Source organism: Salvelinus sp. IW2-2015, linkage group LG16 (assembly GCF_002910315.2).
Source record: "Salvelinus sp. IW2-2015 linkage group LG16, ASM291031v2, whole genome shotgun sequence".
NCBI lineage: Eukaryota > Metazoa > Chordata > Actinopteri > Salmoniformes > Salmonidae > Salvelinus > Salvelinus sp. IW2-2015.
The window spans coordinates 8,270,932-8,297,361 of record NC_036856.1 but is presented as its reverse complement, the minus strand read 5'-3'; the positions used below and the strand labels follow the sequence as shown (position 1 = coordinate 8,297,361).

At 41.0% G+C, this 26,430-nt stretch overlaps 1 protein-coding gene and 1 non-coding gene across 2 annotated transcripts; both read right to left on the bottom strand.

Moving 5' to 3' along the window:
* On the bottom strand, window positions 1-26,137 carry LOC111975624 (lipoamide acyltransferase component of branched-chain alpha-keto acid dehydrogenase complex, mitochondrial). The gene is made up of 11 exons (XM_024004053.2): window positions 25,563-26,137; window positions 14,126-14,252; window positions 13,934-14,009; window positions 13,598-13,779; window positions 13,242-13,369; window positions 12,806-13,058; window positions 12,303-12,469; window positions 10,539-10,616; window positions 3,192-3,383; window positions 2,837-2,908; window positions 1-2,545 (listed from the first exon to the last, which is right to left on the bottom strand). The coding sequence occupies exons 1-11, from the start codon at window positions 25,605-25,607 to the stop codon at window positions 2,378-2,380; spliced, it is 1,488 nt and encodes a 495-aa protein (XP_023859821.1). The 5' UTR covers window positions 25,608-26,137; the 3' UTR covers window positions 1-2,377.
* Window positions 2,649-2,787, bottom strand: LOC111976190 (small nucleolar RNA SNORD94). Its single transcript, XR_002878905.1, has one exon. It is a non-coding gene; the product is annotated as a small nucleolar RNA SNORD94 (small nucleolar RNA).
* Window positions 26,138-26,430: the final 293 nt, after the last annotated feature.

The window sequence follows — 26,430 nt, the reverse complement described above, 5'->3', positions numbered from 1 at the left end:
TAAATCTTTACACCTCAAATTTATTAAAACTTGTTTTCAGGACCCACACAATATCAGAAACGGTGATTAAGTCAGACAGGCATTTCTCACACACCTTCAAATAGTACAATCTCCCTAAAATACAGAGACCACAGTACGCATTCCCAAAATCCTACACTAAGGTTGTGTTCGAATACTCATACTAACTGCACTATTTGTGACGTAAATTGAGTAGGTAGTATACGGTATGTTAGTATGGGTATTCGAACACAGCTTAAGTGTTCACTTCCACCCATAACTTAATATTTTCCTTAAAAAAACAAACATCAAACAGCAAGAAAAGCAGCAACTTCGTAACACAAATTGATCAAACTAACAATTGGGGAACCATTGGAGTGTTTTGTCCAGTAGCTGCTGACATTATCATACAGTGCCTTCAGAAAGTATTCATACCCCTTGACTTTGTTCACATTTTGCTGTGGATTTAAAATTGATAAAATTTTTGATTTGTTATCACTGGCCTACACACAATACACACCCATAATGTCAAAGTTTTTTTACAAATTAAAATTGAAAAGCTGAAATATCTTGAGTCAATAAGTATTCAACCCCCTTTTTTTATGGCAAGCCTAAATAAGTTCAGGAGTAAAAATGTACTGAACCAGTCACATAATAAGGTACATGGACTCATTGTGTGCAAAAATCACATTTAACATGATTTTTGAATGACTACCTCACCTCTGTACCCCACACATACAGATAATTGTAAGGTCCCTCAGTCGAGCAGTGAATTTAAAACCGTTTCAACCAAAACACCTGGGAGTTTTTCCAATGCCTCACAAAGGGCACCCATTGGTGGATGGGTAAAAACAAAAAGCAGACATTGAATATCCCTTTGAACATTAAGTTATTCATTACACTTTTGATAGTGTATCAATACACGCAGTCACTACAAAGATACAGGTGTCCTTCCTAACGCAGTTGCCGGAGAGGAAGGAAACCACTCAGGGATTTCACCATGAGGCCAGTTAGAGTTTAATGGCTGTGATAGGAGAAAACTGAAGACGGATCAACATTGTAGTTAATCCACAATAATAACCTAATTGACAGAGTGAAAAGGAAGCCTGTATCGAATAAATCATTTTCAAAACATGCCTCCTGTTTGCAACAAGGCACTAAAGTAATACTGCAAAAGATGTGGCAAAGTAATTAACTTTTTGTCCTGAATACAAAGTGTTATGTTTGGGGCAAATCCAATGCAACACATTACTGATAAAAAGAAAATGGAATGGCGCTCAGCACAGGCAAAATCCTAGAGGAAAACATGGTTCAGTCTGCTTTCCACCAGACACAGGATAATAACCTAAAACACAAGGCCAAAATCTACACTGGAGTTGCTTACCATGAAGACAGTAAATGTTCCAGAGTGGCCAAGTTAGTTTCGACTATAATCTACTTGAAAATCTATGGCAAGACCTGAAAATGGTTGTCTAGCTTCGATCAACAACAAATTTGAGTTTGGAGAATTTTGACAAGTATAATGGGCAAATGTTGCACAATGCTGGTGTGGAAAGCTCTTAGAGACTTACCCAGAAAGATTAACAGCTGAAATTCCTGCCAAAAGGTTGCAACAAAGTATTGACTCAATGGTGTGAATACTTACGTAAATGAGATCTGTATTTCATTTTCAAAACATTCTAAAAACCTGTTTTCACTTTGTCATTGTAGGGTATTGCATCGATTTAATCAATTTTGAATTCAGGCTGAAACACAACAAAATGTGGAATAAGTAAAGGGGTATGAATACTTTCTGAAGGCACTGTAGCTGATATGAACACTAACAAGCGCATGTTGTGCAATGACACTTTTCATAGGGAATCACTAAACCGCACATTCTCTTGAAAATAGCTTTCTAGCATTAATGAGGGAATGTGTGGGGCTGTAAGAAAACAAAAAAAAGGTGCAAAGACATTTTTACAGGGTTATACAGTATTTCAGAAATACAACAGGTTTACTAAAAAGGTTTGTTTTCCAACATTCTGCTCTACAGGAGAAAGCGCTACTGTTCATACCCATCCTATGTCAGTAAGGCAACCAGAAGAGAGCAATCAAACTAAGGCCACACACAAAGATAAAAACAGCCAGCAACTAGAGGTTAGTTTCACAACGTCGAGTAGTAGGGAACTTGTGGTGTCCGTGGCGTGTGCAGCCATCCATGTTCGGAGGAAGAAAGGTTTGGAAGGCCAAGGGGGCAGGAGCAGTATGGTGACCAGTAACACCCAGTCAAAGTGACTACCCAAAGAGTCAGAGTACAGTAGACCAACTTCACATCATCATGGGGGCTGGTTTTGCATTGCTGGGCTTGCGTCCAGTGGACGCAGGCCAGGGTACTGCAGGCTCATTTCAGATCCAGGACCATAGAGGCCGGGTTCTCCAAGTAGTCCCTCCACAGGTTGGAAAACCGCGCCATGGTGGCCCCGTCGATGATCCGGTGGTCTGCCGACCAGCTGACATTCATGACGTGAGCTTTCACCACCTCGTCCCTCGAGTTAAACCTTGGCAGGACCTGGAAGGGGCATAAACATGTCAGAAGATTATTATTCATAAAGCAATCCAGACATCCATAACTATCAAATAAATATAAATGTAACAAGTCCAGACAATGTCATGAGGCTCAGTCAGGCGTCTGTATCGTGTTGACACCTCCCAGTCAGCTGGCCACATGCCCACTGAGCTGAGAACTAGCACCAACACTCAGCTCCCATTATCAGCTGAGGTCCGTACCCCTGCGCTACTCATCATAGCCAGCATTGACAACATAACTGATAATGTTAAAGTAATATACATTTTCACAAACCTGGATCTTTCCAAGAGCGCCAATCGCCACCTCAGGAGGCAGAATTACTGGCTTTGCATAAGTGCCTCCAATCTGATTCAATGGAAAACACAAATACATGACATGTAAAGACTGAACAAACGGCTTAAGCAAGCATAGGTCCCAAATAATGCAGCCGCTAGCTGTCAATTACTATTCAAGTTAGCATTAGATGGCTACTAAAATAGCTACTAAAAAATGCCAACACGGCTTTTAATTATGAAAACGTCAACATTATCAAATCACACAAGGTTTAAAAAATATATAAATCTGTTTGACTTATCAGTATCACTTTAAGCTCATCCTCCCAGCCATTAGTTTCCCCTCCCCAGCTCACCGAGCCGATGTTGGAGAGGGTGAAGGTGCCTCCTGTGAGGTCGGCCGTGCCCAGCTGGCCCGTGGTGCCCAGGGTCTGCATGCGGTTGAGCTCCACTGCGATCTCAAACACACTCAGCAATTGCACATTCTTCACATTGGGCACCAGCAGGCCCTGGCTCGTGTCCATGGCCAGACCAATATTGTGGGATGCCTGGTGGTGGAGGAGGAGACAAATCAGCACATCTCAGAACCAGCTCGGGTTCTCAATCACTTTGAAGAAAGGATGAGAGAAATGTCATGTCTGTGTTCATGTTAATGAGTCATTCTAGTTCTACGGCCAGCATTCTGCTCGCTGTGAGCAAGTATCCCATCTATTTGAATATACACTACATGACCAAATGTATGTGGACACCTGTTTGTCAATCATCTCATTCCAAAACCATGGGCATTAATATAGAGAGTTGGTCCCCCCTTTGCTGCTATAACAGCCACCACTCTTCTGGGAAGACTTTCCACTAGGATGCTGGAACATTGCTGCAGGGACTTGCTTCCATTCAGCCACAAAAGCATTAGTGAGGTCGGGCACTGATGTTGGGCGATTAGGCCTGGCTTCGCAGTTGGCGTTCCAATTCATCCCAAAGGTGTTCGATTGGGTTGAGGTCAGGGCTCTGTGCAGGCTAGTCAAAGTCTTCCACACCGATCACGACAAACCATTTTTGTATGGACCTCGCTTTGTGCACGAGTGTATTATCATTCTGAAACAGGGAAGGGCCTTCCCAAAAATGTTGCCACAAAGTTGGAAGCACAGAATCGTCTAGAATGTCATTGTATGCTGTAGCGTTAAGATTTCCCTTCACTGGAACTAAGGGGCCTAATATGTTCCCGTGTCAACCTCTAACTTACACAAAGACAACAAACCTGAGTATCTCTTTATTCATTTGGGCATGGTTATGAAATTCAAGATGTAGGATGGGACATAAACCTAAACTTTAAATTAGTAATTTCTCTGAACAGGGGGGAACAACCAAATTCACTGAGAATACATTAGATAGGATGAAGAAACAATACTCAGAGCCGCAGCTCACAGTCACATGTACAGGGTAGCAGGTGTGATTGCAGAGTACAGTGAAAGTCATAAGCTCCGACATGCAGGTCTAAGTGAAATAAAATGACAATGCTAATAAAAAAAACGATAGAACTATATACACATAACTGTAGCAGTGATTACTACATGTCTATTAGGGTGGAGGCAGAGTATAGACTTGAGGCGGTGGGGGGACCATGTGAAATAAAAACAAAAATAATAAAATGAGAAGAAAAAAAACATTAGAAAACAAACAAAGTAGAAATCTGCAATGTTTTATCGGAGCTTGAGGCGAGGCGCCCTCTTAAGCTTGCTGCTACATGCCAGGGAGATTGATTGTGGAGGCTGCTTAGAGAGCGCCCTGCCACAAGATGTATTAGCAAAACAGACAAAAAGTTGGTTGGTTATCCCAGGTCCGTTCAATGTACGTGCGTAAAGCTGGCACCGGACACTGGGCATGTAAACTATGTTGCTCATCAGAAACAAATGGAGGCAAACAATAGAAAATAGCTACAAAAAAATAAGGACCTGTAGGACATAGCCATTACTTTCGGGGCGAAGACTGCATTTGGACGCGACGTCACCTCAGAATCGCCTTAGACAAACTAAGTACCGGAAGGGTGTATGGATAACTTGGAGGTCCCCAACATCTCCACAAGAAGGAGATGTCACAGGAGAGGATCTTCAGATCCAGACTCAGTGATTCAAAAGAAGGCCTCTCACAGAGCATCCAAAACCAAATCCCAAGCGGGCACAATAGGTTGAGAATCCGTAATCTAATTCCTAGGAATGAAAAGTGTTGAGCTGGGGTTAAGACAGCTCATTTTGGGGTTCATTTGAACCAGAGACCGTGTGTTGGATAATAACATGGTTGTGGCCAACCCTGCTTGTTCCCTTGACTCTGCTTCCAACCACCAATCGCCTACGGGCCCATAACCTGTATCACTAGACACCTCATTAGGGACCAGTGAACTACAGACAGAACGCAGCAATGAATCCCAGTAATGCACAACCTATGGGAGGGGTGCCCCCTTGTGGAATCATCATAGGGCTTGGTTTCAATACTTCAAAACCAAATGGTAGGTCCAGGTAGTCACAAAAATAGATGGGGGTTGGTTTAAATGGTGATTTTAATGAATGGAGTGAATTTGGAGCGGCAGTTTAAGAGAGCGGTTGGAAAGGACGTGGAGCGCTGGGATTTTTGACCGCTCAACTCCACTCATATACTCTGCTCCCACCCTGGGGAGATTCAGATGCCCCTCTGGTACCACTCGTTCAAGGTAGAGGTCGACCGATTATGATTTTTCAACGCCGATACCGATTATTGGAGGACCAAAAAAGCCGATACCGATTAAATCGGCCAATAAAAAAATAATAATATGTATTTGTAATAATGAAAATTACAACAATACTGAATGAACACTTATTTTAACTTAATATAATACATCAATAAAATCAATTTAGCCTCAAGTAAATAATGAAACATGTTCAATTTGGTTTAAATAATGCAAAAACAAAGTGTTGGAGAAGAAAGTAAAAGTGCAATATGTGCTATGTAAGAAAGCTAACATTTCAGTTCCTTGCTCAGAACATGAGAACATATGAAAGCTGGTGGTTCCTTTTAACACGAGTCTTCAATATTCCCAGGTAAGAAGTTTTAGGTTGTAGTTATTATAGGAATTATAGGACTATTTCCCTCTATACCACTTGTATTTCATTAACCTTTGACTATTAGATGTTCTTATAGGCACTTTAGTATTGCCAGTGTAACAGTATAGCTTCCGTCCCTCTCCTCGCTCCTACCTGGGCTCGAACCAGCAACACAACGACAACAGCCACCATCGAAGCAGCGTTACCCATGCAGAGCAAGGGGAACAACTACTAGAAGGCTCAGAGCGAGTGACGTTTGAAACGCTATTAGCACGCGCTAACTAGCTAGCCATTTCACTTCGGTTACACCAGCCTCATCTCGGGAGTTGATAGGCTTGAAGTCATAAACAGCGCAATGCTTGACGCAKAACGAAGAMCTGCTGGCAAAACSCACGAAAGTGCTGTTTGAATGAATGTTTACYCYCCTGCTTCTGCCTACCACCMCTCAGTCAGATACTTAGATACTTGTATGCTCAGTCAGATTATATGCAACGCAGGACACGCTAGATAATATCTAGTAATATCATCAACCATGTGTAGTTAACTAGTGATTATGATTGATTGTTTTTTACAAGATAAGTTTAATGCTAGCTAGCAACTTACCTTGGCTTACTGCATTCGCGTAACAGGCACAAAAAAAAATAAAAATAAATAACCAAACAACGCAATATACAGAGCAAAATCAAGCAAGCTGAAGAAATACGTTTTGTCCACTCCTTGTGGAGTGCAACGAGAGAGAGGCAGGTCGTTATTGCGTTGGACTAGTTAACTGTAAGGTTGCAAGATTGGATCCCCCGAGCTGACAAGGTGAAAATCTGTCGTTCTGCCCCTGAACGAGGCAGTTAACCCACCGTTCCTAGGCCGTCCTTGAAAATAAGAATGTGTTCTTAACTGACTTGCCTAGTTAAATAAAGGCATAAAAAAAAAAAAAAATACTAATTTTTTAATTTAAAAAAATCGTCGCCCAAAAATACAGATTTCCGATTGTTATGAAAACTTGAAAATCGGCCCTAATTAAATCGGCCATTCCGATTAATCAATCGACCTCTAGTTCAAGGGGTACCAGAGGGGCATTAAACATGGAAAGCTACCAATACACGTTATGCTTCTGTGAGATCGCATGACGCCCAGCCCCCTTTTGGACACAGAACGCTCCTGAAATGGCTGACGTAGTACCCAGTTTGCTGTAACAAAATGTAGGGTACAGTCGTACCAGTAATGTTTTTGGGGAGCGGCGCACTAGTCGCCCAGATCCGTGCTAAAGCCCTCCTAACCCAAACTAGCTGCTCGGGGGCTGCTTTCTCAGAGGAGCATACAGTGTGCCCACCGAGAGGGAATTCCTTATCCAAAACAGATTAAATACGGCCTCAAGGGCACACCTTCTTGAGGACAAAGTAACAAGGCTGATGCGCATCGCAAGCTGCTCCAAGGAGTTGTAGTTTTGACTTCCCAACCGCAGCGGCTCACTTTGAGCAGGCCAAGGTCCGCCGCAAACACAAGTAAATTAGAGGCAAATTGTGTTCGTCACGCCCGGTCTAAGCAGCTCTGCTTCCGCCCTAGGCAAGATCAACATATGCCACCCGTGTCTTGGATAGTATAAAGATTTGGAATGGATTGACAGACTAGAGTAGAGTAATGATGTGTATCTGGTGCATTTCAGTTGAGCTTACTCAGTAGCACTTGGCAACAATGTTTTTTTCCCAACTTCACATCAGAGTTACACAATGTTGCAATCACTCGGCAGCCAACTGTCTATAGTAGGAAACAGAGGTGGTGTCAATAAGCCACATATATCACACGATACAATTCACGACCTCATAGTTCAAATTACAATAAACATAATCCAGAAGAACTGTAAAAAGGGATATCATTTGAGTTTTGGAAACAAGTGCTTTCATAAAATGCACGTGCCTCGTTTCACAGGAGCATTGTAAAAAATAAGCCTTAACTCAATGAACCAGCCTTAACAAATTTTGTTTACTTACATATCGAGTTTGATTGTCCAACAACAGTTTTATAATTTATTCATTTTGTGACCACCTAATGTCCTCTTTCTACTGCTGTGGTGCTGAATCGCAGCGGGAATGGTGAGTGGGGCGGGCCTGCCCGGTCATGCCTAGAAGGAATCCAGCTTTTGTCAAATTAAGATCAAGTTCAATTTTAGCTAACACAAACCCTTTTCCTAAGCTTAACATAATTCTCCTAAACTGCTTACAAAAAGTAAAATCTGACATTCAATTTGACAAATGCTGGATCCCTTCTAGCCATGACCGGCTGGCCCTGGTGTTCGTAGACAGCCATGTTTTGTTATTTATTACTCCTAATTAAAATGTTCATGCCTAGGCTAAATTAAATTAGAGTCCGGAAAACAGCTGTGTTTCGTTCAATATTCATTTAAAATGTTCATACAAATAGCCTATTGGACAGGTCGCTCGCAAATGATATAAATATACTTCGGCATTGTGTTTTCTTACTGTGTAGGTGACTTGTTCAAGGCAAAATGTTTCTTTTTTTAAATGATGCTTCATTATGATTTATAGCAGGGATGAAGACTCAACGGTTAATATTTTGCTTTTCAATAAAAATCTTTCATTTTGGTGTAAGAACATTGTTCTACTTTTACCTCAACTTTACAGGCTAATTTCTATTCTGAATCATGTAGTAACCAAAACATTTTTGATTCTTCAAAGTAGCCACCCTTTCCCTTGATGACAGCTTTGCACACTCTTGGCATTCTCTCAACCGGCTTCATGAGGTACTCGTCGAGTAGCCTCCCGTAACTGGTGATGGAGCGCACAAGAACCGTGTTGATTGTGAGCAGCCACTCTGACCAAAGACTCAATCCATCTCCGCATCCCACAACTCAAACTAGAGATTGACGGGGGAGTGAAAATTAATTCCAGTCCTGTCTTGTCAAAAATGTTCCCTGTATGTCCTGATCCCGCAACAGTTCCATAACCCCGGAATCTTACTGTCCCGTGCTAATTTTTATGTGCAGAAATCAGAAATAACTTCCTCCGTTAGCTGCTCGTCTGTTCCCCTGTTCTGTGTACAGAATCGCTTTAGTGGAAACCAAGACTGTTCTCAGGGCAGGCCTGGTTGTAGCTACATAGTGCCTTCAAAAAGTATTTACACCCCTCGACTTTCTCCACATTTTGTTGTGTTACAGCCTGATTTAAAAATGGATTCAATTCAGATTTGTCGTCATTGGCCTACACACAATACCTCATAACGTCAAAGTGAAATTATATTTTTTTTCAAAATGTTTAAAAATCTAAAATGTTTAAGTCATTAAGTATTCAACCCCTTTTATGACAAGTGGAAATAAGTTCAGGAGTAAACGTGTGCTTAACAAGTCACATAAGTTGCATGGATACACTATGTGCAATAATAGTGTTTAACGTGATTTTTAAAATGACTACACCATCGCTGTACCCCACACATATAATTATCTTTAAATCTACTGGTAGATGAAAATAAATACATTAATAAAATAAACTACATTTAATATCCGTTTAAGCATAGTGAAGTTATTAATTACACTTTGGATGGTGTATCAATACACCCAGTCACTACAAAGATACAGGCGTCCTTCCTAACTCAGTTGCCAGAAAGGAAGGAAACTGTTCAGGGATTTCACCATGAGGCCAATGGTGACTTCAAAAACAGTTAGGAGTTTAATGGCTGTGATAACCACATTGAGACTTTCTACTTACCCAGATGGAAAGGGGATACCTAATGCATTCAACCGAAACGTGTCTTCCACATTTAACCCAACCTCTGAATCAGAGGAGGTGCGGGGTGGGTGCCTTAAATCAACGTCATCAGCGACTGGGAGCAGGTCTTGTGGGGGTTGACTGCTTGCTCAAGGGCAGAACGGACAATTTCTTTCCCACCTCGCCGGCTCGGGGATTCGAACAAGCAACCTTTCAGTCGAATTAACTTATGACGTGCAACTGTTTATTTCTCCTCTTGCATCTGAGGAAATTACCATAATTAATTTTTATTGTTTTTTAATAAGCAAATTATATTAGGCCTCACTCCAGAACTTCACTCCCTTTCCTGTTCCTGTGTCAACCTCTAACTTACACAAAGACAACAAACCTGAGCATCTCTTTATTCATTTGGGCATGGTTATGAACCCAAATCCAGCTTAGCCGTCGTCATCTAGGTCGCATTTTTAGCAATCTTAACTCATTGCTATAGCCAGGCCAAACAATCCGAAGAATAACAATTTTTTTTGTGATTAGGAAACTATAAGAACCATACAAACTCCAACACACAACGTCCAGGGGTGAGCACGCTCTACCACAAAGGGACAGTTTAGTTGGATCAAAGTAAGACAGACAGTCTCGTGTTCCAATTGTTTGTTTTAGTAGCGTGAATCGTTCCTGTCCACACCGAGATGAAGAGCGGAATAATGGAAGGAATTAATTCTAGCCTCACACTTATCACCTGTGGAAGGCGGGGCTTCCAGTGAGGAAAGGATTTCATTGGCCTTGTCAGGAGTGATTTTAGATTTTCAACCGAAGTTGTGAGAGTGCGACTCCCCATAGTATGTTGTACCAAAGTTGACTGACTGAAAGGGAAGCAATGTCTCCCCAAAACCATCCCCCCTTCCTGCAGCCTTACCTTGTAGGTGATGTTCTGAACAGCCTCGTCCACCGAGGCGTTGAGGATAGGGAAATGGAGAAGGCCCAGTGAAGCAGCCTGCTCAAATAGAGAAGATTATGATTATCTTCAAATAACATTTTATTTGTCACATGCGCTGAATACAACAGGTATTTATCGTGTAATGTTTACTTACAAGCCCTTAACCAACAATGCAGTTAGAGTGAAGACAATATTGATTAAATAAACTAAAGTAAAAAATAATAATAACACAAAACACCAATAACGAGGCTATATACAGGGGGTACCGGTACGTAGTCAGTGTGCGGGGGAACAGGTTAATCGAGATAATTTGTACATGTAGGTAGGGGTAAAGTCACTATGCATTGATAAACAGCGAGTAGCAGCAGTGTAAAAACGAAGGGGGGTGTCAACGCAAATAATCAAGGCCTTACCGTGTAAGGGTAGCCATTTGATTAATTGTTCAGCAGTCTTACGGCTTGGGGTAGAAGCTGTTAAGGAGCCTTTTGGACCTAGATTTGGAACTCCGGTACTGCTTGCCGAGAACAGTCTATGACTTGGGTGACTAGAGTCTTAGACAATTTTTTGCTCTCGATGGTGCTCTCGATGGTGCAGCTGTAGAACTTTGAGGATCTGGGGACCCATGCCAAATCTTTTCAGTCTCCTGAGGGGGAAAAGGCGTTGTCGTGCCCGGACCATGATAGTTTGTTGGTGATGGGGACATCAAGGAACTTGAAACTCTCAACCTGCTCCACTACAACCCCATCGATGTGAATGGGGGCGTGCTCGGCCCTCCTTTTCCTGTAGTCCATGCTCAGCTCCTTTGTCTTGAGCACGTTGAAGGAGTTGTTGTCCTGGCACCACACTGCCAGGTCTCTGACCTCCTCCCTATAGGTGGTCTCATCGTTGTTGGTGATCAGGCCTACCACTGTTGTGACGACAGCAAATGTAATGTTGGTGTTGGAGCCGTGCTTGGCCACGCAGTCGTGGTTGAACAGGGAGTACACGAGGGGCCAACGTGTTGAGGATCAGCGTAGCAGATGTGTTGTTGCCTACCCTTACCACCTGGGGACGGCCCATCAGGAAGTCCAGGATCCAGTTGCAGAGGGAGGTGTTTAGTCCCAGGATTCTTAGCTTAGTGATGAGCCTTAAGGGTACTATGGTGTTGAACGCTGAGCTGTAGTCAACGAACAGCATTCTCACATAAGGTTACTTTTGTCCAGGTGGGGAAGGGCAGTGTGGAGTGCGATTGAGATTGCGTCATCTGTGGATCTGTTGGGGCGGTATGCAAACTGGAGTGGGTCTAGGGTTTCCGGGATGATGGCGCTGATGTAAGCCATGACCAGCCTTTCAAAGCACTTCCTGGCTACCGGCGTGAGTGCTAAGGGGCGTTAAGTCAGTTACCTTCACTTTCTTGGGCACAGGGACTATGGTGTGATCCAAACTGCAGCAAGCAGGCTATTTACCCAAATCCTCTGGCATAGTACTTCAGGTATGACGTGCAATGATTCTTTCATGACACCCCTGTAATAATGAAGTTTCTGTGCAGGGCATTATAACACTTCAGTCACTTAACACAAGCTGCTACCTCTGTCATAACAAGAGTACATGATCTGGCATGAGCTTATAACACTGACATTTAAACGTCATAACGAATACATCTTATTAGGTGTTACCCCATGCATTTTGGCAATAGCGTCACTTTGACACTAGACATGTCACCTCACAACTTCATATTACATCATGTCAGGAGTCAAAGGTCACCTTGATGAAGAAGGGCATGTAGCTGAGCTTGACCCCGCGACCCTCTGACAGGCCCTTCAGCTCCTTTCGCAGCTGCACCAGCCTCGTCAAATCCACTTCATCTTTATAACCAAAATGGGGGATCTTCAGAGCTGCAGTCATGGTCTTCACCATTGCTTTGTGGAAACCTGGTCGTTCAGAAGAACACATTGGGAAAAAAGGGATATGTTTTGATGAAGCCAGTACTATATTGCTAAGTTAACACCTGTCCGGTCAGGTCACTTTAGACTGTTGCAAACAAAGCCAGAAGGAAGCTGTTTGGACCCTGGACTGAACCTAGATTGAGAATTTAAATACAGTGACTAGCTTTTTGAAACCCGTTCAAAACATCACTGCTACTCTAATTATAATAGACTATATTTAACCTGTCTAGCTAATACTATGAGTTATTCTCTGAATCAGAAATGTAGCCCAGAAAGAAAACATTTATTGGAACCATTAACGATCTCTGTAAAGCTCACTACCTTTCAGGGGCTCAGTGCTGTCCTTGCCCGTGAAGACGGGCCTGGAGTTGACAGGGAGCGGTACACTTGGTGGGGGCTTCATCTTGGGCATGGAGGCCGAGGAGGGGGCGGATGCTGCGGGAGGGGGTGGCTGGATCTCATGGAATGGGGTCAGGGGTAAGATGGCCCCTGTCTGTTTGGCCAGGAAGTTGAGGATGTCCTCTTTGAGGATCCGTCCGTCTCTCCCGGTACCGACCACTTCACTCAGCTTGATCTAAGGAGGAATGGAAAGTAGGCGGCAAAGAGGTAAATAGACTGAATCATCACAAAAGCCTGGACACCCTGTAGTTGGCCATTCCAGGTTTAAAGGGGTGGTGCTAAATCTTGTGCTGTAGTGCCATCTTGCAGTGAATGCATGCTTGCATGTGTATGTGTCTGTCTTTTAATAACAACTCACATTGTTCTCCATGGCTAAACGACGGACTGCAGGGGTGGCCTGGGTCTTGTGTCCCTTGATTTCCTGGTGTGTGTGCTCATCGTTTGACATCGCCGGGGTCTCCACAACATCCTCCTCATGGGCCACCTCTGAAAGATCGACCAAAGTCACTATCCCCACCTTCCAACAGAAGCCAACGTTGTTTTTGAACTTAGATATTTTGGTGTGTCCCAAAATGTTTTTATTTATTATTATAAACGTGACCCAGGTAATACGAACTGGCTTCAAGTTTCAGTTCTATTGTTCTAAACATTTGATACATAAAAAGTTGGGAGATTCCCATTACGCCATTGTTGGTGCTTTGGCGGCATACCTACCCGGACCGGGCTCTGTCTCGATATCCACCAGAGGTGTGCCCACTAAGGCTGTGGCATCAACCTCATAGTAGAGCTTTTTAATGACACCGTCATAACGACTTGTGATGGTGACAGACGCCTTGTCACTCTGTACCTCACAGATGCTGTCAAACTGGGAGACTTTGTCTCCTTCCTTCACATACCTATGGGAACAGAAAGACAACCTTAACATCTTTCTCTTGGAGTAGCTATGCTTAGTAATCATTGAACTTGTGTGGCCTCTAGTGGCAACTCTTTTAACAAAACGTAATTCATATACAGCTTTGCATGTTGCTGTACTATATTTTGAAAACATACCATTCCTTCACCGTCACCTCCATGATGCCCTCGCCAATATCTGAGAGTTTGAATGGCAGAATTGGTCCTGATGTGACTAAAGAAAGCAAATGATCATTAAAAATGAAACATCCATTCTTTAACCTATAACTTCCACATAGCCTTTCGTGCATTATTCCACATCCCTGTGCGCCGATTCCGAAGCCTACTTACCATAACTGGTGTGGAAAAACCTAGAGCTGCACAGCTGAGGGATGAAGACAGTGTGGGGATGACGGGTGTAGTCTGGTCGGCCAGTTTGGACCCTGGAGCAGCAATGCTTGTACCGATGTGCCAAGAGCTGCGAGGATAAACGAGAAATAGATCCATGTCATGATCAGTCATTAGATGGGGTCCCGTTACTTCTATACCGTTTCAGCATCTAAAGATATACCTAGCATGACTTCGAAGCTTTCAACAGTTGACTAGCTGCAGAGCAAGTTTAGTTTAACAATCTAATGTTACACACACACAGTACCAGTCAAAAGTTGACACCTTTTCATTCAAGGGTTTTTCTTTATTTTTATAATTTTCTACATTGTAGAATACTAGTTAGGACATCAAAACTATGAAATAACACATATGAAATCATGTAGTAACCAAAAAGAAGTGTTAAACAAATCTAAATACATTTTATATTTGTGATTCTTCAAAGTAGCCATCCTTTGCCTTGATGACAGCTTTGCACACTCTTGGCATTTTCTCAACCAGCTTCATGAGGTAGTCACCTGGAATGCATTTCAATTATAGCAGATGTGCTTTGTTAAAAGTTAATTTGTGGAATTCTTGTGACAAGGTAGGGGTGGTATACAGAAGATAGCCCTATTTGGTAAAAGACCAAGTCCATATTATGGCAAGAACAGCTCAAATAAGCAAAGAGAAACGACAGTTCATCATTACTTTAAGACATGAAGATCAGTCAATGTGGAAAATGTCAAGAACTTTGAAAGTTTCTTCAAGCGCAGTCGCAAAAACCATCAAACGCTATGATGAAACTGGCTCTCATGAGGATTGCCACAGGAAAGGAAAACCCAGAGTTACTACTGCTGCAGAGGATACGTTCATTAGAGTTACCAGCCTCAGATTGCAGCCCAAATAAATGCTTCACAGAGTTCAAGTAACAGACACATCTCAACATCAACTGTTCAGAGGAGACTGTGTGAATCAGGCCTTCATGGTCAAATTGCGGCAAAGAAACCACTACTAAAGGACACCAATAATAAGAAGAGACTTGCTTGGGCCAAGAAACACGAGCAATGGACATTAGACTGGTGGACATTTGTCCTTTGGTCTGATAAGTTGAAATGTGAGATTTTTGGTTCCAACCGCCATGTCTTTGTGAGACACAGAGTAGGTGAACGGATGATCTCCGCATATGTGGTTCCCACCGTGAAGCATGGAGGTGGTGTGATTGTGCTTTGCTGATGACACTGTCGTTGATTTATTTAGAATTCAAGGCACACTTGACCAGCATGGCTACCACAGCATTCTGCAGTGATACGCCATTCCATCTGGTTTGGGCTTAGTGGGACTATCATGTTATTCAACAGGACAATGAGCCAACACACCTCCAGGCTGTGTAAAGGCTATTTGACCAAGAAGGAGAGTGATGGAATGCTGCATCACCTGACCTCAACCCAATTGGGATGGTTTGGGATGAGTTGGACCGCAGAGTGAAGGAATAGCAGGCAACAAGTGCTCAGCATATGTGGGAACTCCTTCAAGACTGTTGGAAAAGCATTCCAGGTGAAGCTGGTTGAGCGAATGCCAAGAATGTGCAAAGCTGTCATCAAGGCAGAGGGTGGCTATTTGAAGAACCTCAAATATATTTTGATTTGTTTAATATTTTTTGGTTACTACATGATTTCATGTGTGTCATTTCATAGTTTTGATGTCTTCACTATTATTCTACAATGTAGAACATACTAAAAATAAAGAAAAACCCTTGAATGAGTAGGTGTGTCCAAACTTTTGCCTGGTTCTGTATGTATGAATGAATGAATGTAGATACACACACTTTCCACCATAATGTCTCTTGGATCACCAAGATTAGGATCTGTATTTACCTATTTCGTAATTATTGATCAGATATTATGCATTTTACCACAATTTCCACAACAGTTTTCAAAGTCCCCAAAATGTAAAACAAATTAAGATTAAAACTTTTTTTTACATTTCTTACCTAATAAAAAGGCCTGATAAAAAAATATTTAAATTCAAATGTATTTAGTAATTTCTCTCATTACACATTTCCTAAATCTTGTATTTTTTGTAATTATTTGTGTATACATGTTATTTTCATGTACACATATTTGGATAAAGCCCAAAAAGCACACTATCAGATTAATCCAAAACATTTTATTTTTCCTAATATATCCTAAATATTGGTGCATTACAGTAATGAAAAGCATGTTTCAATAATGTGTGTTTACAGTTTTCCAATGGCAAACTATGACTGAGCTCTATTAGAAATTCAGTAACCCAATACATGAAACTGTCATTTGTTAATGCCAAATGACTTGCATAAAACAACCCTTATTTTACCATAAGTACTGTAATTACGTGCATGCATTTTAAAATTTTTTTTTTTTTTTTGTTTTTTTGTTTTTTTTTTTACAGGTAACATTGGTGTATTAGATGTGTGGTTCTAAGATATTTTGGATGTATTACTAAATTGAATGGGATTCTATGCGCAAATGGCATAACATGATATGCATATAAACTACCTAAATAAGTCGGATATGGACCAAAAGCTTTCTTGGGATATCAAACAGTATAGCTAAAACAGGTACATTTAAAAAAAAGTGGGATATCCTCTTTTAAGTGGCGGATGCTCTTTGCTGAAAAACAAACTCCAGATTGTCACTTAGTAAATTAAATGGGGTTTAGAAACCCATATTTCATGACAGCCCTGCTTAATCAAATACCTGATTTTTACAAAATAATCCACACAAAAAGGTGAAAGCAGTGGTCCTAGTAATTAATTAAAGTCACCAGCACAGCACACCCATTGAATATACATTAGAATTAACTTATTATCATTGCCTTATTTAAGGATCTCATTACCGAAACTGACATAAAAATGTGGTAATGATTAGGGCTGTTGCGGTGAACGTATTACCGCCACATCGGAGGTCATTAGTCATGAAGGCAGTCAAATTCCACATGACCGTTTAGTCACGGTAATTAGGCTTGTCCAAGCTCTGATGCTGCTGCTGGTCATTAGTAGCCTACCAAACCTGCCAACTGCCTGGTACCTAGCACTCCATTGTCCCTCTAATCACACACTTCATGTGAGCCCATGAGCTCATGTTGTGCAACATTTCTATAGGCTATGCAATTGCAGGAGAAAACAGAGTGATGGCTGCTAATAAAAAGAGGAGGATCCCATCAGCTTTCTATAGGCTAGGCCTACTATATTTATTTCTCAACTTTCCTAATATTAAGCACATTGCTTATATTTACAACAGGAGCATAGCCTACCTGGCTGGCATGAAAATAAACCACGGGAAAAAGCGCCCTCCATTCGCTATTTAAGTGCATAGATGACATGTTTCAATACAGGTGCATGATAATGGTCCATTCTAAATCAAAAATGTCACACATATATTATTTAGTATTTGTAAAGACAAGAAATCAAGAATAGTCTGATGGGTGACAATATTAGCCTATCACTTGTGAATTATATACTATCACTTGTGAATGATGCCCAGCATAAGAAACAATACCTTTTTTGTTGTTGTCTTTTTCAAATCAGTTGCACACCTCATGTAGCCCAGCCCATAGAAACCTTATTAAAACATATTGGCCTATCACAACTAAAGTGGCCAAATAACTTCTTAAAATGAAGCACATTAATTCGCTTTACAAGGGGTGTAGAGCCTAACTGGCACATATAAGCAACGAGTAAGTTTCAAGTTTGGGGAAGATCATTTTCACCATAAAGATGCACCTTTATAATAAAAGCATTACGTGGATAATTGCATTTGAGGTCACTTTTGATAAATGGTGTTTTCCGCTAATGGAACATTTGCGCTTATAGCCTACTACCATGTGCGCATTGCTGCTCTTATAATGTGAAGAAATAGCCTAATAGTTTATCAACATTTTAAGCTAAACGTTTTGTTCTGTTGCATCAGCCACATTGCATCAAAAAAGTTTTTTTGATGCTAGTGGTTGTATTATTTTGGGATCGCTCATCCCACAACTGTCCCAGACTATGTTTGGAATATTTATTTCACAGAATAGGTTGACTTTTGTACTATGGGGGATAATAGATTGAAATAGGCTAGTGCTTTTACAGTTTGTTAGGCCTACATAGTAACTGATGAAAAGTAAATGTGGAGAGTTCTTCCAATATCTTCAATATACACCTCGGAATTGTAAAGGACGCACGCAGTTGCATCCCCGATGTGTCTGTCTTCACTTGTAGCCTGTGAGAAAGACCTGATCATGTGACTGAGAGCCGAGCCGTGTGAGTGAGACATGCTTTGGATTGCGCAGCACACTCGGGGAGAAAGGCACAACGCAGCACTCCGGGCCGCAAAAGGCATGGACTTTTTTAGGGTGCATTACAGCCACAAAGGGGATGCCGCCGTGAAATTTGAGGCATTATCAAGTGCTTGTCAAATTGTGAATGAGAGACTAATGAAGTGTGTACAGCCTGCGCCAAAAAGAAAAGCAGAGCTTATACCTTTCTAGCGTCTTTTTTCAAATCATCATTGGAGTCACATCATGCAGCCTTACAATGTATTAAAAATCAAAACATATAGCTCAATGTTTGTAGAACAACTAAAGTTACATTAATAATAATTTAATTATATTATGATGAAATGTTGTGATGTTTTTGTTCGTTTTGGACTTCAGTCAGGGTTTTCAGTTCGGGCACACATTTTTTCCCTCGAGACCAGCTGAAGTTCGGGAGACAAAGTCTACGCCCCTTCATCCGTGATTGTTCAACAGTAAAAATTCTTCAATAAAAAGTCTGTTGTCATTCAAAGAGAGACTACTTGTTTTCATGCACATTTTTTAATTGAGAAATACTGCAAACATCTTAGTTAGATGTAAAATGGTACGACTAAGATCTTGGCAAAAACATCCAAATTAATTACAGATTTCTTGAGTTATCTTGGATTCATTCTGACTATTTTGTGGAAGTGTATACTGGCTACGGCATCTCAAAATGGACAAACAGTACTATTGCAGCTTTTTGGAGTATGCGAGCACATTTGTTCATTAGCCGCCCGCCGAACTGAAGCATGCTGACGCCTTAAGGACTGCTCCTTTAGATTATGCATCATGGGTGAATAAAAAAATTAAAATTAAATGAGTTACTACAACAACTTGAAAGTGTTACAGTAACGAGAAACATGTCCACGAAGTGATTTTACTAATAAATATTATGTAAACTTCAACTAGTATACAATTTGTATGATTTACTCACCAATTACAGCAACAGAGTGTTTTATTCAAATAAATTAGGTTTTTCTAAAGTAAAATTGTATAAAATGACTCAAGAATTTAATCCGGATGCATTTCGTTAATGAGAATTTGGGTAGATAATGTATAAAAATTCAGGCAAAAATGTAAAATGTATTTAAAATGAGACACTGTGCTATAAACTAAGCATTGTAGTCTTCAGAATGATAGTTAAAGGTGCATTATGGTTTTCTTACACAATTTTCTACTGCCATGGTTTCATGAGAATCACCCAGCCATGTGTGGCAAAGTTGTTTAGCTATTTAACTTATTTAAAGTGGAAACTTTTGTTGCAAAGTAGGGCTGGGCGATATGGCCAAAATATAATTTGCTATTTTTCACATTTTTGACAGTATTTTATGTTTTTGATTAATAAAAGTTCTAAATTTTCTTTGAGTAGTGCGTGACCGTAGGGTGGCAAAACACATTCTAAATGATTTCAATGGGTCTTTCTCAATTCTGATTATTTTATACTGTTCAATTGAACTTCAACCTAAAATAATTTCCTGCATTTCCATAAATTTGTGCATTTCCTGCACTCATTTGAGATCATTTCCACACTGCCACGATATGGCCAAAAATACTAGGGCTTACTTTTAACCAAATGTTGCAATTGCGATTAAGATCAAAACACTTGTGTGAACTTTTGGAATCATGGAAATAGAATGTTTATTATAATTCTATAGTTAGAATACAAATAATAGTGGGCACTTTGAATACAGTGTTGTTTGACATGACAACGAATGAAAATGCCATGGACGAGTTATTGTGAGAGGATAGGAACCAAAGTGATGTTCTGTGTTTCCTAGGGGACCCTATAATCTTTGGCTACATTATATCTTTATTCATATACCCAACATATTCATGCTTCGTCTATTCCTCCAAAATGAAATCTACAATTGGCTTCCTCTTTCGCAATGAAGCCTCCTTCACTCATGCTACCAAACATACCCTTGTAAAACTGACTATCCGACCAGTCCTTAACTTCGGCGATGTCATTTACAAAATAGCCTCCAACACTGTACACAGCAAATTGGATGTAGTCTATCACAGTGCTATCCGTTTTGTCACCAAAGCCCCATGTACTACCCACCACTGCGACCTGTATGCTCTCGTTGGCTGGCTCTCGCCTCATATTCGTCGCCAAACCCACCTGCTCCAGGTCATCTATAAGTCTTTGCTAGGTAAAGCCACGCCTTATCTCAGGTCCCTGGTCACCATAGCAGCACCCACCAGTAGCACGCGCTCCAGCAGGTATATTTCACTGGTCCACCCCAAAGCCAACTCCTCCTTTGGCCGCCTTTCCTTCCAGTTCTCTGTTGCCAATGACTGGAATGAATTGCAAAAATCACTGAAGCTGGAGACTCATATCTCCCTCACTAACTTTAAGCACCATCTGTCAGAGCAGCTCACAGATAACTGCACATAGCCCATCTGTAAATAGCCCACCCAACTACCTCATTCCCTTGTTTTTTTCTCTCCTTTGCACCCCAGTATCTTAACTTGCACATTCATCTTCTGCACATCAATCAGTAATTATTTCGCCACTATGGCATATTTATTGCCTTACCTCCCTAATCTTACTACATTTGCACACACTGTATTGTATATAGACTTTTCTATTGTGTCATTGACTGTACATTTGTTTATCCCATGTGTAACTCTGTGTTGTTGTTTGTGTCACACTGCTTTGCTTTATATTGACCAGGTCGCTGTTGTAAATGAGAACTTGTTCTCAACTGGCCTACCGGGTTAAATAAAGGTGAAATAAATCAAATAAATAAATATAAATTTAGAAGATACTGTTGCAAACAACATGCTGATTTAGGCCTCCACCAGCACTGGTATCAGGCTGTATTAGCTAGCAACGTTTGCTCTGACTCAGTACTTTTATTAACTAGTTAGCTAGCCAGCTAACTAGCGATTAGCATTAGTGCCTAACATGATTTAGCTTAACTTGCTAAGAAAATACAAAGTAGCTGTTTGCAGATGTAAGAAACACAAACTAATAATGTTGTAATTATAGAACGCTTGTGGATTTATATTAAGATCAAATTGGAAACAACATTGTTGTCATCAACATTGTTGCATTAACCATGTAGACTGAACTAAAGTGTCTCGTGGTCAAGCAACAACAAATGCGCTCCTTAAGTGACAGGGGGGTGGGACTTGGTCTAAGTGGAACGCACAAAATGAGTATCATCCATTGAAAAGTGTAAATTTACTCAATTGTAGCTGGTCCCATCAGATAACATGGCACACGTTAGCCCTACGCTAACCTCAACAGGTCGTACCGATTATAACTTCTTCAGCCTATGAAAGATTTTAGACTTTATATCCACCAACCAATAGCATTTCTTAAAATTAGGGATGCACGAAATAGTAAAAAAAATATATAATAAAAAAACAATAGGAATAAATTGGTGAACATAACGGAATCTGCTGATATTAGCGTAAAATGCCAACATCGGTATCGGCCGGTGTCTAGTTTAATGGCGATGTTAAATACCGATGTCAAAGATACCGTGCATACCTATATAACGTAGGTACATTACGTAATAACTCCACGTAAAATGTTGTGCTACAAGTGCAACACAGCATTCCTAACCTAGCCACACAATGTCTGCTGTGTGGATCGAGCAGTGATTTGAAAGAGTAAGAACTTCAGCGACACAACTCAAAGGTGAAATCCATTAAAGCCAAGATAGTGGAATTCATTGCCCTTGACAATCAACCGTTCTCTGTCGTAGGTGATGTTGGCTTTCGCCGACTGGTCGAGCACCGGTACACACTACCAAATGCGCTATTTTTCAGATGTTGCCTTACCGGAGTTACACAGTAATAGCGTCACTGCTATTAGCTTCACGACATACATACTATGGAACACCGTTTGCATCTTTGTGTGTCAAAAAAGATACAGTAGCACTATCAAAGCTGTACAAAACAAGTCTTCAAACACGCAAACACTGGCCACGAACGATGTGTTTACAATACTGCGTTTGTAATAAAGCATAATTTGTTCAACCGCAACTTCTGGGGTAGCTAGCTTTAGCTTGGTACCTAGCTAGCACCAATAAAACCAGTCTGAAAACAATGACCCAGCAGAAGCTGCAGTTATTTTCATTATTCTTATCAATGATTTAGGAATCCTTGTGAGTAAGTATTAGCTAGGTTGCCACTTGTTTGACTATTGAAATTGAATAGCTAGCCAGCTACTTAACCCTGTTGCTCAAAGCTAACGTTATACGCAGCCAGCTAGCTTCATCTGGCTAGTGCTGCTCGACCAGACCGGGTTATGTGTTGTGAAGCTAGCCACAATAAGGATTAGGCAAAATAGTGGAATTTGCCGTTTTTCTCCAAAATAAAAGTGGAATTGACAGTGATGCAAATTAATACCAATAGTAGAATTATGCCATACCTTTATTTTGAAGGCTATACGCAAAGTCCACTATTGTGGCTAATCCTTAGTGGCTATCATCACATAGATAGTTCTTATTTGATTAATGATGGTCAGACCTGTCTCATAAATTAGGGTTATTTTAGATGATGACACCTAGCTATATAGTTAGCTGGCTAACTATAGCTACTGAAACAGATTATGTTGTGTTATTTGACATGTTAAATAGTGTTATTTGACACACATCTTTTTTTACACGCAAAGACCCAAACGGCGTTCCATAGAAATCCTGGTTGAGAATGACACGACTGAACAAATGAACAACGAAACAGCACAGCAAGTAAAATAAATTGGTTTTGATTATGTTTTACTGGTAATGGGGACATAAGTAAATGTCAACAAAACTTTTTGGTCAGTGTGGTGTGTGTGTAACCTTTATTTAACTAGGCAAGTCATTTAAGAAATTATTATTTACAATGACGGCTTACCCCGGCCAAATCCGGACGACGCTGGGCCAATTGTGCGCCGCCCTATGGGACTCCCAATCACTGCCGGATGTGATACAGCCTGGATTCAAACCAGGGACTGTAGTGATGCCTCTTGCACTGAGATGCAGTGCCTTAGACCGCTGCGTCCATGTGTGTGTGTTAACTATACTAGAATGCTTAAAAGGCAGCTAAACTTTTAAATATCGGTTAATGGTATCGTTTTTTAAGCAAGGAAAATATCGGATATCGGCAAAAAACGTCATATCGGTGCATCACTACTTAAAATAGGTCAACACTGGCCACTAGAAGGATATTTTGAACCTACAAATTCAAGGTTAACTTGTTTTGTTGGTCTGTAACAAAATGTGAGTCAACATTGCACTGATGCATCCTTGACTAGGCAACAAGCTACTACTGTTAAACATTTTCACTTCTTCATATACATGACAAAATCCCACGTTATCAGTTTCACACACACATCTATGTGCTTTTATGGGGAAAATAAGGTCCTTACATGTAAGTTCATCGTAAAAAAAAAGAAGCCAAGAGCCTTATGGAAATAGCAGTCTTGTACTGTGGGCCATCATCGCTTCTCAGTGGCAGACACTGCTAAAGCGGTTGACTAGCAATTGATGGTGCACTTTAACCATGGGTTCGAGCCAACTTGACAGCAAGCTTTTTTTAAATGACAGGGGATAAAAAAATCTGTTCACTGCCCGTCCTTAATGCTCGATTCAAAACGCATGTGACGAACTGGATGATTATAATAACGCATAGCGTTAGCAGCTCTAGTCGGCTGGCCCTCGCCACATATTCGTCGCCAGACCCACTGGCTCCAGGTCATCTACAAGTCTATGCTAGGTAAAGCTCCACCTTAGCTCACTGGTCACGGTAACAACACCCACCCGTAGCACGCGCTCCAGCAGGTATATCTCACTGGTCATCCCCAAAGCCAACACCTCTTTTGGCCGCCTTTCCTTCCAGTTCTCTGCCGCCAGTGACTGGAACGAATTGCAAAAATCGCTGAAGTTGGAGACTTACATTTCCCTCACTAACTTTAAACATCAGCTATCTGAGCAGCTAACCGATCGCTTCAGCTGTACATAGTTCATCTGTTAATAGCCCACCCAATCTACCTACCTCATCCCCATATTGTTTTTATTTACTTTGCTGCTCTTTTGCACACCATCATCTGCTCATCTATCACTCCAGTGTTAATCTGCTAAATTGTAATTACTTTGCTACTATTGCCATACCTCCTCATGCCACTTGCACACACTGTATACATACTTTCTTTTTTTTCTATTGTGTTATTGACTGTACGCTTGTTTATTCCATGTAACTCTGTGTTGTTTCTGTCCCACTGCTTTGCTTTATCTTGGCCAGGTCGCAGTTGTAAATGAGAACTTGTTCTCAACTAGCTTACCTGGTTAAATAAAAGGTGAAATAAAAATATCAATGAGAAAGAATCTCTCAAATGACAAAGATAAACTGCTACAGTAAGTGTTGCACAAATCCATACGCAGTGTATGCCTCCAGTTGACGAACTACACTTCCTCCCCAGCTAAGTTCACACACAGGTGTTCGGAGAACGCTAAATAGCCAATTAGCACAGGTGGCCGCCTGTCTTCCGTAAACAAACGTTGTAATATAACATAAAGATGGCCGTGTGGAAACCCTATCACAAACCCCAAACCTATAAAAAGTGTGTCGTAATTTAACCTTTTGATTTTAGAAATGTATTTGTCGCTGATATGAAAAATACGTAACTTGATTCCAAAACCATACCGCAAGCGATGCGTTTAACGTTCAGAACGAGCGTAGAAAATCTTAACAAAATATTACAGTACTATCGTCAGGCGCTAAAGGTAACGTTAGTTACAGTGGTCTATGAATGGGTTAGGGATGACATTGTATTGGCATTCAAGTTCAATTCTTTCAGACACACACAGCGTCAACAGTTTGAGTCAAATAAATAGTTGACTATCTGCGTAGTAGTAGTAACCAACAGATAGCAATTGTTCATAACTACAAAACAATTAGGAAAATGGTCAATTTCAATCTCACTTCACTGTAACATAGACTAAAATTAGCTTGTTTGCTAGTCGGGCTAGCAGCTGCATGGGAAACGTCTCTAGATTGATGTACAGTAGCAGTATTTCTAAATGTATGATCCTTGTGCATCATCAACTATCTCGCAAAGCTTTCACGTCGGTATACACATTTGGAAAAACTTTAACAAACCTACCAAGCGTCTCATAAATGTGAATGAGCCTCTGGTAACTGCCGCCATCTTTGTTTCTCTTCGTCCGGATCCAACGCACGCCCCTTTCAATGGCCAATCAGAGATCAGTCACAATAGAGATTTTGCTGTGTTCATGGGCCAGTCGGAACTAGGAAACACGTGCCATGTTCAACCAGTTAGCAAGTCAGAATATCCGAGTTTCTTAGTTTCAACGGGGTTGTGAACGCGGCATAAATCCACTATATGAGTCAGACATACTTTTGAGGAGATGGGAACAAGTACCCCAGACTGAGAATAAATAATATTTCCTGTCGGGTGGGAAAGGTGTCACATTGTTCCAGGTCAGACAGGTAAAATGGTAGAAGTGGATGCTGAGTTCGAATCAAGCAGCACGTTGAACAAAGTTGGTGAAGATGCATGTCCTGAATGGACAACAGTAGTGTCGAAAACTGGAACAAAAGGGAAATTGTCTGAAATTGGAGTGGAGGAAACGTCTTTGAATGATAATGAATCGCTTCTTGTTGAGTAAGAATGCATGTGTGGGAAACCCATTTGAGGTGTCAAATGGTGATGTACACGCTGAGAAAAGTGGAGTGTGTCAGTGACCAGGAGGGAAACTCGTATTAACGTGTGTACTTTGACCATGCGTCGTCAATGGATCGCGCGATGCATTCTGGACGTTTCAGGGACATGAGCTCTCCTTCAAGGGGCGAATGAGAGTCAATTGGGCGCTAGCTCAAAAACCCAAATTAGCATGCATTTCGTCAACATTACAAATCTTTTCCGATATAAGTAATTGGTTATCTGTTATATAGTATAGCTGGGGAATCGTGACTACGTACTTTCGAGGGAAATATGCAGGTTTCTCGAC